At 37.5% G+C, this 13,217-nt stretch overlaps 3 protein-coding genes across 3 annotated transcripts; 1 reads left to right on the plus strand and 2 right to left on the minus strand.

Annotated features, from left to right (window-relative positions):
• Window positions 1-4,397: 4,397 nt before the first annotated feature.
• On the plus strand, window positions 4,398-6,694 carry LOC132973367 (trypsin-4-like). Its single transcript, XM_061036799.1, has 6 exons — window positions 4,398-4,541; window positions 4,733-4,913; window positions 5,089-5,268; window positions 5,390-5,448; window positions 5,839-5,996; window positions 6,109-6,694. Exons 1-6 carry the CDS (start codon window positions 4,502-4,504, stop codon window positions 6,271-6,273), a joined length of 783 nt encoding a protein of 260 aa, XP_060892782.1. The 5' UTR covers window positions 4,398-4,501; the 3' UTR covers window positions 6,274-6,694.
• Window positions 6,695-6,803: 109 nt separating this feature from the next.
• Window positions 6,804-8,272, minus strand: LOC132973369 (histone H4). Its single transcript, XM_061036801.1, has one exon. It carries the CDS (start codon window positions 8,067-8,069, stop codon window positions 7,758-7,760), a length of 312 nt encoding a protein of 103 aa, XP_060892784.1. The 5' UTR covers window positions 8,070-8,272; the 3' UTR covers window positions 6,804-7,757.
• A 1,629-nt stretch (window positions 8,273-9,901) lies between these two features.
• On the minus strand, window positions 9,902-10,528 carry LOC132973368 (histone H2A-like). Its single transcript, XM_061036800.1, has one exon. The coding sequence runs from the start codon at window positions 10,437-10,439 to the stop codon at window positions 10,053-10,055; it is 387 nt and encodes a 128-aa protein (XP_060892783.1). The 5' UTR covers window positions 10,440-10,528; the 3' UTR covers window positions 9,902-10,052.
• Window positions 10,529-13,217: the final 2,689 nt, after the last annotated feature.

The raw sequence follows: 13,217 nt of genomic DNA on the forward strand, positions 1-13,217 counted from the left end.
AGCGTCTTGTGCTCTCCCACCTCAAAGACATCACAGACCCTCTCCTGGACCCCCTGCAGTTCACCTACAGAGCCAACAGGTCTGTCGACGACGCTGTCAACCTGGCCCTCCACCTCATCCTCAAGCATCTGGACTCGGCATGAACCTATGCCAGGATCTTGTTTGTGGATTTCAGCTCTGCTGTTAGTACAACATTCCTGGCTCTCAGAGGTGTAAAGTAATGAATTACATTTACTCGCATTACTGTAATTCAGTAGTTTTTTGGTGTACTTACTACTTTTTAAGTTGTTTTTTAAATCTGTACTTTTACTTTTACTTAAGTAGGTTTTCTGTTTAGTATTGTAATTCTCTACATTTAAAATCACATTTGTTACTGAGTGAAAAAAATAGGGCTGTGTTGGCACCGAATTAAATGTACTATAGTCACAAGTATTGGGGTGGCTGGTTGTCTTAGTTTCAGTCACCAATCTCTTGATATAAGAATTTTGTGAAAAATCAATGGAGGATTTGAATGGGGAAATTTACTTCTGATTGGCCAATCCCCCTCACACGCAGACGCACAGCGAGGGGAGGAAAGAGAGGGTGGGGGGAATTTCTACAAGTACAAATTTGTTTTGCTACAGTATACACGCAATACACGAGTATTAAAAATACATGTGAGTAAATGGTGGATTACAAGTTTGCAGCTATCATTTTTGTATGTGTAAAAATGACTTCACTTTTTTTTTTCCATTCGTGACACCAAATTAATTTCACACGTGTGTGGATTTTTTATACAAGTTCACTTTTTTCCTTCAAGTTTTCACATCACATTCTACAAGCTCTCCTGTTTTGCAACATATCTACCTTCATAAAAGGTGCTAATGCAGGTGCCCAGCGTTATGCGAAGATGGCTGCTGTTATTGTAATGAAGAGGAGATGTGTTGGCACAATTAAAAAAGGCATAAAGAAATTGTTAAAAAAAAATTTAATGACTAAAACGTGCATTTATTTTTTGTATTACCACTCAATAACCTTGATGAAAAAAAAACACCATGGTTACTCTTTCATTTGTTGTGGCCTATAGCCAAAAGAAACTCAACATTCACAGTCACTGTAGCCTAAGAAAATGAACATTGGCATTGATGTCTTCCTATTTCCCCTTTTCCGCCAACAGTACATTTTTTATTTTGGGATTATTGGGGAAGTTTAAGAGGATGGATTGAGTGGGTTTGGGGAGTCTGAGGTTATTGTAATCTGTAGATGAGTCCACTATGCCATCGTTTGCCAAAGCTTTGACTACTGACTAATTAAAACATTTCATTGGCTCTTCAAAACAATGAAGCTCACACATCCTAAGTGCTCTGTATCTCCTGAACTTTCCTCATGGTGTCAAAGTATATCATACTTTATTAAACAAATCTTCAGCACACCATACGGCTATGAACACTAAAGTGTCTCTCTGTGTGAGTTTGTCTTTGTGAACATGTGTGTGTATTTGAGAAAGTGTGATAAGGAGGACAACCCTGTAGGGTATTTGCAAAAGTACACAGAATATTTAATGTGTCTGTCAGTTATCGTCAGAGAACAAGGAGACCTAGTGAAACATTTCACTGAGATGGTGAGATTATGATGAACATGTGATATTAACTAAGGGAACAAAAGCAGCCGAACGCTGTGCTTAATGTTTAATGTTTGTTTAATAAAATATGATAAACTTTTGCACCATGTGGGAAATTCAGGTGATACAGAGAACTTAGGGTGTGAGCTTCATTTTCCTAACTCAATAACCACCTTCTTAAATCTTTAGTGGAACTTTTCTCTGCTTTCATTTAGTCTTTTGAGTTTTTTTGACTGGAAGTCATGTAGGTTGAACTTTGAACATAGTTTTATATTTTCCAGTTCCTTCACTGAAAAGAAGAAATGCTAGGACACACATGAATTATAGATGTTCAAGCTCTCAGTATCACATGCAAACATTGAAAAATCAACCCAGCAAGCTGAGCTTAGTTCAGGAGAAGTTTTAGTGAAGGGGATACTTCAGTCTTTAAGAATACAAACTAAGACATTTCTGTTCATCTATGAATTTAATCAATATTCCTGCTATTGAAAAAAGCCCAGCAACACAGTCACCAGAGGAAAATGTTGGAATTTTACGTTTCTGCAAATTCCAGAAACGTTGGCCATGAATGTTTATTTAATTTCATCATTTAATTATTCATGTATAGCCTGTTTCCTCTAAGGTTGATAGAGAAAAACAGGATAAATACCCCAAACAACCTATGTGTTCTAGGTTCCTGTAATAATACCGTATTAGCCTAGAAGACAACTCAGCCTGTGTGCGTTCCTTTTAATTTTAATTTCAACAAACCCTAAGGGATTATGGATCACGGTCAAAGTGCTTATTTTCGCACTCATTTTATTAGACTACTTTAATATAAATGCATTCAAAAGCACATCGGACGTGTTGCCATAACGATGCTGAGACACTGAACGAACAGCTGCTGTAAATTGTTTTGTTTCTGACGTAAACAATGTACCGCTGGCTTGAGGAAGGACACATTAAGTTGAAAAATCATTTTCTCTCTCCACAGGGCATGTTGTATTGCAAAAACGTTTTACCCCTCTTAGTAGGTGATTTTATAAATGAATATTATCAACATTGGAAATTATTCATCCTCTTTAAAGGAATATGCTGCAAAGCCTTTGCAGAAGTTGTTATCAATGGACTTTGTATCTTCTTAAAGCAGTTGGATATAGATCACCATCATTTTTTTCAAAAGTATATCCATATAGGTCGCTAACCCCGAAAAATCATTTCATGACTTACTATTGGCGCCTGATGATTAAGTTTGGCCCACTTATGAAATTGTGTTGTATTACATTTGCGAGTAAACATTGTCCCCTAAAAAGAAATGCTCATGTTGTGTGTTATTTCATAAATATGTCAACGACTATGGCTTATAAGAATCAAGTCCAATTTCCAGTTATGGTTGGATGTTTAGAAAAAAACTGATCATCTCATGGAAAATGTAAAAGCAGTTGGGAACGATAAATTTGCACTTGCAGCACTATTCATGTGGCTCATTCTGTCTGTATGCTTGGTACAACATATAGTTAGTTGGTTGTGTTCTTGCTTTAAACTGTGACTTAAGAGGGGATCTTTGGAGAAATTGTGCATGGCTCCTCGAATTCATAAATGATGAGTATGAATTGATCAATGTAAAAGATGTAGCAGACTTCAGACCGTTAGACTTGCTGTCACCTTTCAGTGGAAACCAACTGCAAGTCAATTCAAGATACGAATTAGTTGTCTAAATTTGCATAACCGTGTATGTTGAAATGTGCCGCCTGCCTTACGGCCCTGCAGATTTATGACAGTGTGACCTGATGTCCTCTGCAGTATGGCTAATCATTTACATGTTAGAGAATTGTTCTGTGGAATGAATTGTTTGTCTGACTTTGAACTGGTTAAAGTGTTAGCAGTAAATTGGTAAATTTGTTTATTTTACTTGATTCAAATGAAAGTTTAACAAAAATAATTCAAATGCTTTAAATAAACATTTAATTGCATGAAATTGTTTATTTGTCGACATTCTAGTAGTAGCCTTATTTAGCATACAAATATTGCATCATACGATAGCCTATATTTTTAGAAAAAAAATAGATATAAACAACGCATCTGTGTTTTTATTCTGTGTTGTTTTTTACACATTTGTGTTTAATTATTAACACACTACATGTGTTAAAAGTGCTCACACACTGTGTTTAAAGTAACACAAAGTGTGTTGTACTAAACTAGACACACGTCTGTTAAAAATTGACACATGATGTGTTCCTTTTAACACATTTGTTTTAAGAATGTACAAAGGTTGTTGAAGATATTTATCCTTGTTTTCTCAATCAATATATATAGGAGGCTATACATGAAAAAATTGATTATGGCCAAATATCCTACTGACACACTCGATGTAATGTACAGTCAGCCTTTATGATGGGGAGAGGGGACTACAAATGGATCCATCTCATTGTAAAACAGGCTCTACCTCATGCCTTTAAAAGTTTATTATTTACAATTTTACATTATTATATCAGCAGAAAGTCGTTTCAAAGCTTACACCCACACTATTTCCCATCCTAATGCCCCAAAGCGCCACAAGCAGTCAGATCTACGTTGATATGCACGTTTCAAGAAATGTACATATAATATGTATTTATCATTCAGAAACGTTCATGGCATATGAATGTTTCTGGAATATGCAGAAATGTAAAATGCCAACATTGTCCTCCGGTGCCCGGCTGAGGCGACTTTTTTTTCTTCAATATCATAATCATATTCCTTCTGTTAAAAAAAAAGAGGAACATTTGATAAGTGATTTCAAATTTGCACATGAAAATAACTTAGTAGCCAATGGGGTTGTATGGATACACGTCATGAGATGATTGGTGGTTGAGGTGTAACAGGACGCTCTGAAAACATTTAAATTGCACCAATGTTCTCCACGAGGATATTCATAGAAAGATGGGTGGCATGACACGTCTTCTGCTTTTACTCTGTGCTGGTGAGTGGCTAACTTTTTTTTTTCATGTGTACTGGTACTTAACTGTCATAGTCAGCGTGCTTTTAACAGAATTCAACTTCCTCCAGAAAGCTAGCACACTTGATTTCACCATGTCCAAACTTTGAACAACAGTTATTCTCTGTGACAATCATTGTTCCAACTCACAGTCACCTGGTGGATCTCTCTTTCAGGTGTGACAGCGAGCACAGCTGTGGATCTACAGAAGAGAATTGTTGGAGGTAGACCATGTCCAAAAAAAACACGTGATTACCATGTTTATGTGGAAGGATTTGATGGGACTGTTCACTTCATGTGTGGTGGCTCTCTGATCAGTGACCGCTGGATTCTGACTGCAGCTCACTGCTTGAAGAGGTGAGAGAGAAAAAAAGACTAAAATGATATTCTCCTGTTAAAAAATGTACTGTGGTATTCCTGATAACATTCCCAACATGAAGATGGCATTGCTTATATTCAGTAATGACAAACCTCTGATATGAAAATGTGTTCTCAGTCATTCACTGATGTGTTTATTCACCTCTGTTTGTAGAGATGTAACTGCATATGTAGGTCCAGGTCTTATAAAAATGGATATCATACAACATGAGACCTTCAAAGAAAACGGAAATGGAAATGAACATGACCTCATGCTGCTGAAGCTACGTGACTCCACTCAAATTCAACCTGTAAAATTTCCAACCACTGCTGAATGTGCTAAACGTACCAAACTGTGAGTATTGATGTCACCTCTTTCATTCATCTCAAAACTCAACTTTTGAGGAAAAATAACAAAGCAAAACAAAAGTATGTGAAAGTTGTTAATTTAATTTTCTTGTTCTATTATATTTCAGACAAACAGTCGAGATTGCAGGTTATGCATCCAAGTTCAAGGGTCCAAATAATGAAAGAGGTAAAAAATATAAATATATAAAGCAATTATTTATACTTATCATTAATAAATGTACTCTTTTATTTTCACTACTTTTGCTTGTTTTCTTGGTAGAATTACAGCACTTTTAAAAACACATAATTATTTTTTGAACAAACTTAAACATCAAATATGTTTAACAGAAAAGTTTCCTCTTTCTTCTCAAACTCAACGCAGCAGATTCAAGCTCTGTTTAGTTCAGAAGACTTTTAGTGAAGGACATACTTTATTTATTAACTCTATAGGATACATGTTTGGATTCATTTAATAAAGTATTTTTAAAAATCTGAGTCCAATGAGGAGTTTTCTTAACAATGTGAACAATGATAAAGTTTTATTTTAATTAAATATGTTCTTTTTCTATTGTCATAGGAGATGACAGACCACAAACTCTGCAGTGTGCAGACATTCCCGTTGTCAGCTGTGAGACCTCTAGGAAGTGTTTGCAGGACAGTCTTCACCCAGATGACCTGTCCAGACTCTACCAACGCTGGTTCTGTGGACAATCTGATACAGTGGATATATCTCTAGTGAGTTTGAATGGATTTTAACTTTGTTTGTTTGATACAGTCATTGGGTGTTTGACCATTTTACTGATTAAAAGTTTTTCAATAAATGATACAGTTTAAATGTCGTCCACAGGGAGACTCTGGTGGAGGAGTGGTGCACGGTTCCAAGATTTACGGGGTCAATAGTTTCACGATGAATGGTACTCATGCTTGTGTTGCACCAGCTGCATTCATGGATGTCTGTCAACCGAGATACAAGGACTGGATCAGGAGGATGACGGGTTTGCGAACCATCTAACCCTCCATGTATGAATTTAGAGTGAAATGTCCCCTCATTCAAGAGACATTCACATGAATTGGAGTAGTGAGTTTCTTTACATTTTCAATTGATAAATGTTAATTTAATAACTATTAGGCTTAAAGTTTTTATTATTAAGCCCTTCACTCTGCTAATGTTGCTGAGTGCTGTGCTCTTGATGGATTAATGTTGGGTCTTTGTCGATATAAATAACAAAGAGTAAGGTCTTTTACCTGCTCCTGTTTAAATGTGTCTCGAGATAACATTTGTTATGAATTGGTGCTAAACAAATAAAGATTGACTGACTGATCAGATAAATATAATTACACTTTTAAAACATAACTATCAATATATTATCACCTGTTCAGATTCATACTGTTATACTTTGGGGGGGGGGGAGAAAACATGTCTAAAATTGTGTATTTTGCTTGTAACTATTTGGTCTTGTTCTCAATTCTTTAAGAAATAAATCAAACGTGACTCCTTTTTAACAATTGTGAATTGAAAATAAAATGAAGATGACTCACAAATCATTGTCAATGTTTTTATGCTTTTGGACACTTTGGGTGAAGATGAAACAAGTTGGGGAAACACATAAAATACATATTTCTGTTTCCGGTCACAAGAAAACTACAATAATATTAAGGAGATGATCACACACTTGTAATATCAAACGCATGTCCATACTTTTAACTGAGATAATGACACCTTTGGTAAACTTGGACCTATTTTTGTCCGAGTCTCTGTTGAGCTGTTGTATGACCTGCACACATGGGACCAATGAGAGTTGGGGTCCAGCGAGGTTTACCTGGTCGGTTTGTTTGAAGACACTAACCTGTGCGCCATCCACGCCAAGAGGGTCACCATCATGCCCAAAGACATCCAGCTGGCCCGCCGCATAAAACTCCATAATAAAGAAAACAAAGGTTCTTTAAAGAGCCACTTCACCCCACTGAAGAGCTGCAGGTCTCCGCCACAACACTACAACTGTTCATGTCATTACACGGAAGTGGAAACAATCATACAGAAGATTTTGTACATGATATTAGATTCCCAGCAGCCATCCTTTAAACTCATTCATTATCAGTTTTCTGCAATAAAGGGTAGATTCTTGTCACTATTTTTAAATAGCAAAATATACATTTTGGACATGATTGAAACAAAATAAATGACGTTACATGGGGCACTTACACTCTATTGCTGCCCCCGGCCCCAATGTAGAAGACGAGACTTCTGCGGCTGTCAGACTTCTCTAGTACCGGGGTTAAGAGGAGAAATTAGGTTAAAGAAAACTTCAATCCGTGACTCTACAAAAAAAAAGGCCGAAAATGACATAATTTGTGATTTAAACCGTTTGGGTTAGACATTATGATGTAATGATCTATTGTAAAGTGTTAGTTAAATGAGTGTGAATAAAGCTCTCTAGGTGATGTGTGTGGCTCTTAAAAGAGCCTTTTGTTTCGTATCCAGGTGGACTGACAGGTTTAACCTCCGAAGCCGTACAGGGTGCGGCCCTGTCTCTTCAGGGCGTACACCACATCCATGGCGGTGACGGTCTTCCTCTTGGCGTGCTCGGTGTAGGTGACGGCGTCACGGATCACGTTCTCCAGGAACACCTTCAACACACCGCGGGTCTCCTCATAGATCAGACCGGAGATCCGCTTCACACCGCCACGGCGAGCCAGGCGACGGATGGCGGGCTTGGTGATTCCCTGGATGTTATCACGGAGGACTTTACGGTGACGCTTAGCGCCTCCTTTACCGAGTCCTTTACCTCCCTTTCCGCGACCACTCATTTTAATAAGACGATAATTCTTCTAGAGACAAACTAACTCTGAACTTCAGAGAGTCTGGATTTAAATCCTCCGAGCGGACGTTGAGGAAGAAAACCAGCTCGAGCTCAGCCCGCCACTTTTCTCTTCCGATATCAAACCAGACAATGTTAGCCACTGCATATCCGGTTACAAACTGAAGCCTTCAAAATAAAAGCTCCATAATTGGCGGTACTTCGTACTAACTTTCTGTAGTCCATCCATGAACTCTTTTCTTCATTTATATATTTATGTAGTGCCATACTGTTTGGTCCTGTGCCTTTGGGTAGTCAGATTCTGTCCTTGTTGTCAAACATTTAGAAGTGGAGTTTAAATTAAGTCTTTGTGACTGTTTGATGAATGAGGAAGAACCTAATTTAATACAAATCAAAATAAGATGGCAGTGTTTAATCTGTATGTGGAAATGATATGTCAGTGAGATTCAGTTAAATAACATTATTATTGTATTGAAGATAAAAAAGAAAAATTGTAAATAAAATTGATTTTGGCACAAGGACGTGATATGGATGATCAGTGATTCTGGCATGAAACTCAAATACATTTAACTTTACATTAAAATAATTATATTACTCTGCAGCCTTTCATTTGTACACTGTTTTTAAAATGACTTGATCAGTGTTATTATTACATCTATTTACAGTATCTGCTGACAGTAGCCTACAGGGTATTTGTTATAATCTCAGCACACTGTAACTGTGATCACGGTTCTTCTCCTCCCTGGGAATTATGTCTTCACTTGTTTGGTTAGGAAAACTTCAAGAACTTCAATAACTAGTTTAAGCCTTGTAGAGGAACAAACCCCCCCAAAAAGGCAAAAGTTTAATTTTTTAGAATGAAATAGAAACAATGTCATAGGTGATAATATTGTTGAAAGCAGCGGGTTGGCTCAGAGTGTCATCATATAAATCATATGTAAGATAGAAAATATGAGACAAAATGTATTAGGAGTAACTATAAAATGTTGAATTATATATATATATATTACAGAATACAATTATATTGTGTCTTGTTGTTAAGTCTTAATCTATTGTTTGTGGCCACCTCCTCCCATTGTACCAGGTCACCCTGAAATCCTGGCTGCACTAGTTTCCTGTTAGGGGCTGGTGACAGCATAGGGTCAAGTGAAAAGTCAAATAACTTGCTTTTATGTTGAGATAACAGTCTAAAGAAGATACAAATGACACATTTTAATGTTTGGTGTCCTTACTTAAAAAATGACAGACTTTGAATACATACCTTTTGAATTTTTGTTTCAATTTCCGCCAAAACTACATGTGTGTTTAAGTGTGAAAAATTAAAAATGGTTATGATAAAAACTTTGCATAATTGTAACTAATAACTATCTGTGAACATCCTGTCCACATTTGGTGAAGTTCTGATTGTGATTCCCAGAGATACATGTGATAAGGCTAGAGCAGACCCTTTTGGAGAAGCCCTAATTTGACCTATTTTCGTTTTTTGGTAAGATGTATAAAACATCCAAAAAAAGTTATTTTGCAGTAAAATATTTTTATACAACAATCCGTTTCATAAACTAGACATGTTCAAGTTATGAAAAAATATGGTCGTGCTTTGTTCTACCTCGGGTAGGGCGATCAACTTTTAGGGGCCCAAGTTCCTCTACTATTAGATCGTATGATGAATAAAAACTCCATGTAGCCTGTAAGTAATATACTGAGCTATTCATATGTGTATTTATTGATTTATATTATGCGCTTTCAGTCAGAGGTCCGTAAAGCGCATCTACCTAAACAACCAGTCTACAGAAGAAGTAGAACATCTGAAAATTTAAACCCTTTTCTGTCAGCCCCGAAAGTATTTTAAAACCTGATTTGAAGACACTTGTTATTTACTGACTACCTAATTTTCACACTAACAGGAAGAAACTCGATAGGATGTGTGTGTGGCTCTTAAAAGAGCCTTTGTGGTGTTGCGTTGAATGCCGACTTATTTGGCCTTGGCAGCTTTCTCGGCCTTCTTCGGCAGCAGGACAGCCTGGATGTTGGGCAGCACACCGCCCTGAGCGATGGTGACGTTAGTCATGAGCTTGTTGAGCTCCTCGTCGTTGCGGACAGCCAGCTGCAGGTGACGGGGGATGATCCTGGTCTTCTTGTTATCACGGGCTGCGTTTCCAGCCAGCTCCAGGATCTCAGCCGTCAGGTACTCAAGCACCGCCGCCAGGTAGACGGGAGCTCCGGCGCCGACACGCTGAGCGTAGTTCCCCTTCCTCAGCAGCCTGTGGACCCGGCCGACAGGGAACTGAAGCCCGGCCCGAGATGACCGGCTCTTTGCCTTTGCCCTGGCCTTCCCGCCGGTCTTCCCTCTTCCAGACATGTTCAATATGAATTTATCTTCTGTAAAGAGAAGAAATGTGAATTATTTCATTACCGTCGACTCTCTGCTTATATATTCTTACAGCTCCGCCTAGCTGACACGTTATTGGTCAAAGCTAGCGTATGTTGTATCGTCCAATCAGGAGCGGAACTTTATTATGCAACTTCCGTATTCGCTTCTGGGAGATTTTCAAAATACAGGAGGCTACTAACTTCTAAATGTAAAAGTGCACTTTCTAACATATTTGCTTTTGTTTTTTATTATAGTCAGACTTGCTTCAATATACAAAATAAACCAATAAATATAAAAAATAAACCATAATAATATTAAAATAAAGAGAGGCCGTGTAGAAATGAGACAAGTTCAGATAGGCTACAGATACAAGATAAGGTATTGCCCAGTTGTACAGTTGGACTCTTGAACTGATGATTGTATGTTTATTTCGAAGCACAAAAGACCATATAAACCACTCAAACCCCCGCAAGAGCTTAATGCCTCTCAGGGGATTGCTGAACAATAAACATTTGACTTGTTACCGTTCATTTTAGCTGTTTACATTTAGCCTATTCCTTTACTTTTCTGTCCCTAACAAGTTCATCTTTTCATATTCAAGCGCCTTGACAACGTTCCTTAAACCGGAAGTTTATTAATTCCCTTCAAAATAAAAGCTATTCTTTGTCCAAACAGGAAGTAAAGTAGCCTTAGCTTGATGGCATGCAAAATTCAAAATAAAAGACGAAATATATTGACAACAAACATTTTCTTGAGAAAATCTCTTGATTTCTTGGCTAACTCTAAGTGAGTTACACAAGTAGCCTAATTCCTCTCTGCTTTTTTAATAATTAGTGAGAATAAATTCGACTGAGAAATAAGTTGTTTTAAATTAGTTGTATGGATGAACAGTCATACATCATCACTGCAAATCTTTTACCTATAGGTTTATTAACTGAGTCAAGTTTCATTTTCGTTTCCCCTTCGTCATCTGAGGTATCGAAAGTTACTGCACTTCAGCATGTGCTGAGTTCAAGTGCAAGTGGGAAAGTCGGAAAATTTAAGTGAGGCAGTCTCTACATGTCTTGCTTTGATTTGTAAGCGGGTTTTTTTTATTTTATATTTTAGCAGCGAGTAGGTGAATCCAATAAAGCGATTCTCTAAGTTAAGGTTGATACATGAAAATGTTTTATATGAGTGGATAAAATACTACATTTGTCTTTACAGTGCTATAGCCTACATTGTTTATCTTTTTACATTGGATAATTGAATTTTTTAAATATAAGCCCCAAAGCCAAATGTTGATACAGCAGGTCAAGGTGAAACTTTATTTCCCACTGTTATTTACATTATTTAAGTTCAATGGATAAAAATGTATCATAATGACTGATTTTGGAAAATTTTTAATTATGAAAATGTTCGTTAACACCACAGATGTGAATAAACTGAAGTTGAGGGGTACTGGAAGTCAAATTTGTTCAGAAATTGAGGAAAATAAACTATTTATTTGACACAACTATCATTAAGCACACGACTGGTAAAACCATAAACTGTAGCCTAAATCTAAATATTAATGGACGAGGTCTGAGTGACGTCAGCAATCTGTTCCTGCAGGGCGCTCTGGAGACTGATCGGCAGCAGCCGCCATGCTGGAAATCCTGTCTCACCCTAACTTTCAGTCACCCTAATGACAGACTGATGAACCCCTGTACAGTGTGTGCCCATGATGACAATAACTAATCAGATCTATTTTTTTTGTACCAGGCTGTAAACATGTTAATGTATCATTTATTTTTATTCCTCTGGAGGTAACACTGGAGGCAAAAGTCAGGGGAGAAGAAGAGTCCATCGGGGGTGGCCATCTTCTGTGAATCTTGTATCTATCAAATGGGCATGGAAAAAACCATTGTCGACCGTAGGCTCTCGATCACATCTAAGTCACCGACAGTGGCTGACAATTTTTTAGCAGTAGCGTACCTTCACTTTGCATACCTTGATATACCAAGTACACCAGTAGCATATACAGCGTATTACAGATTCCATCTGGACCTTAGGGAACATTCATAAAACCCTGTCGTATGATCAATAATACATTTAAGACAATAACCTAATATAAGAATTCCAGTATGTCATTCATTTCCATGGAGAGTTCAATCAGTACTTGATATCATGAGCTGCGCTCCCAAAGCCAGAAAGCAAAGATGTCATCAATTTTGGAAGTGCTCCAAAGAAGAGGAGATAACAGATTTTGTGGACCCGCAAAATATTTGTTTTGTTTTTACCCAAAGAAGCTTTATTCTGTTAAAGTTTAGTCAGTTCTGAAATAAAAATGTTTTAACCTTGATGCTCTTACGTAAGATCTTTCCAAAATCACACCATTGTTGTTAGATTTAAGCGAGAGTTGTTCATTTTGTCTAAATCAAAGTGGTTCCTCTCTAATATCATTGCTGCATTTATCTGCATATTTTCAAATGGACGAATGTTGGAAAAACATTTTCCAGGGACTTCCTTTGGAAAGAAGGGCATATTATGCTGAAACTAGTGAAAGTGGCTGCACTTAAATGACTCCAGTGTCCTGCCAGCTTGTGAGGAACGTGATGGTACCCTTTAGATACAATGATGTCTTAAACTGTTGTGGTAATTATGTCAGAAACCTGATGGCACAACAACAACACTTGTGGTGGCACAAGGCCCGAGTCACTTTGCTTCAGAGCCCTTCAGATGATTACACACCTCGTACTGTCAGGGCGGACTAAAGGAAGGACCAAATGCAGTGTGAAAGCATCC

Source organism: Labrus mixtus, chromosome 4 (genome assembly GCF_963584025.1).
Source record: "Labrus mixtus chromosome 4, fLabMix1.1, whole genome shotgun sequence".
Lineage (NCBI taxonomy): Eukaryota > Metazoa > Chordata > Actinopteri > Labriformes > Labridae > Labrus > Labrus mixtus.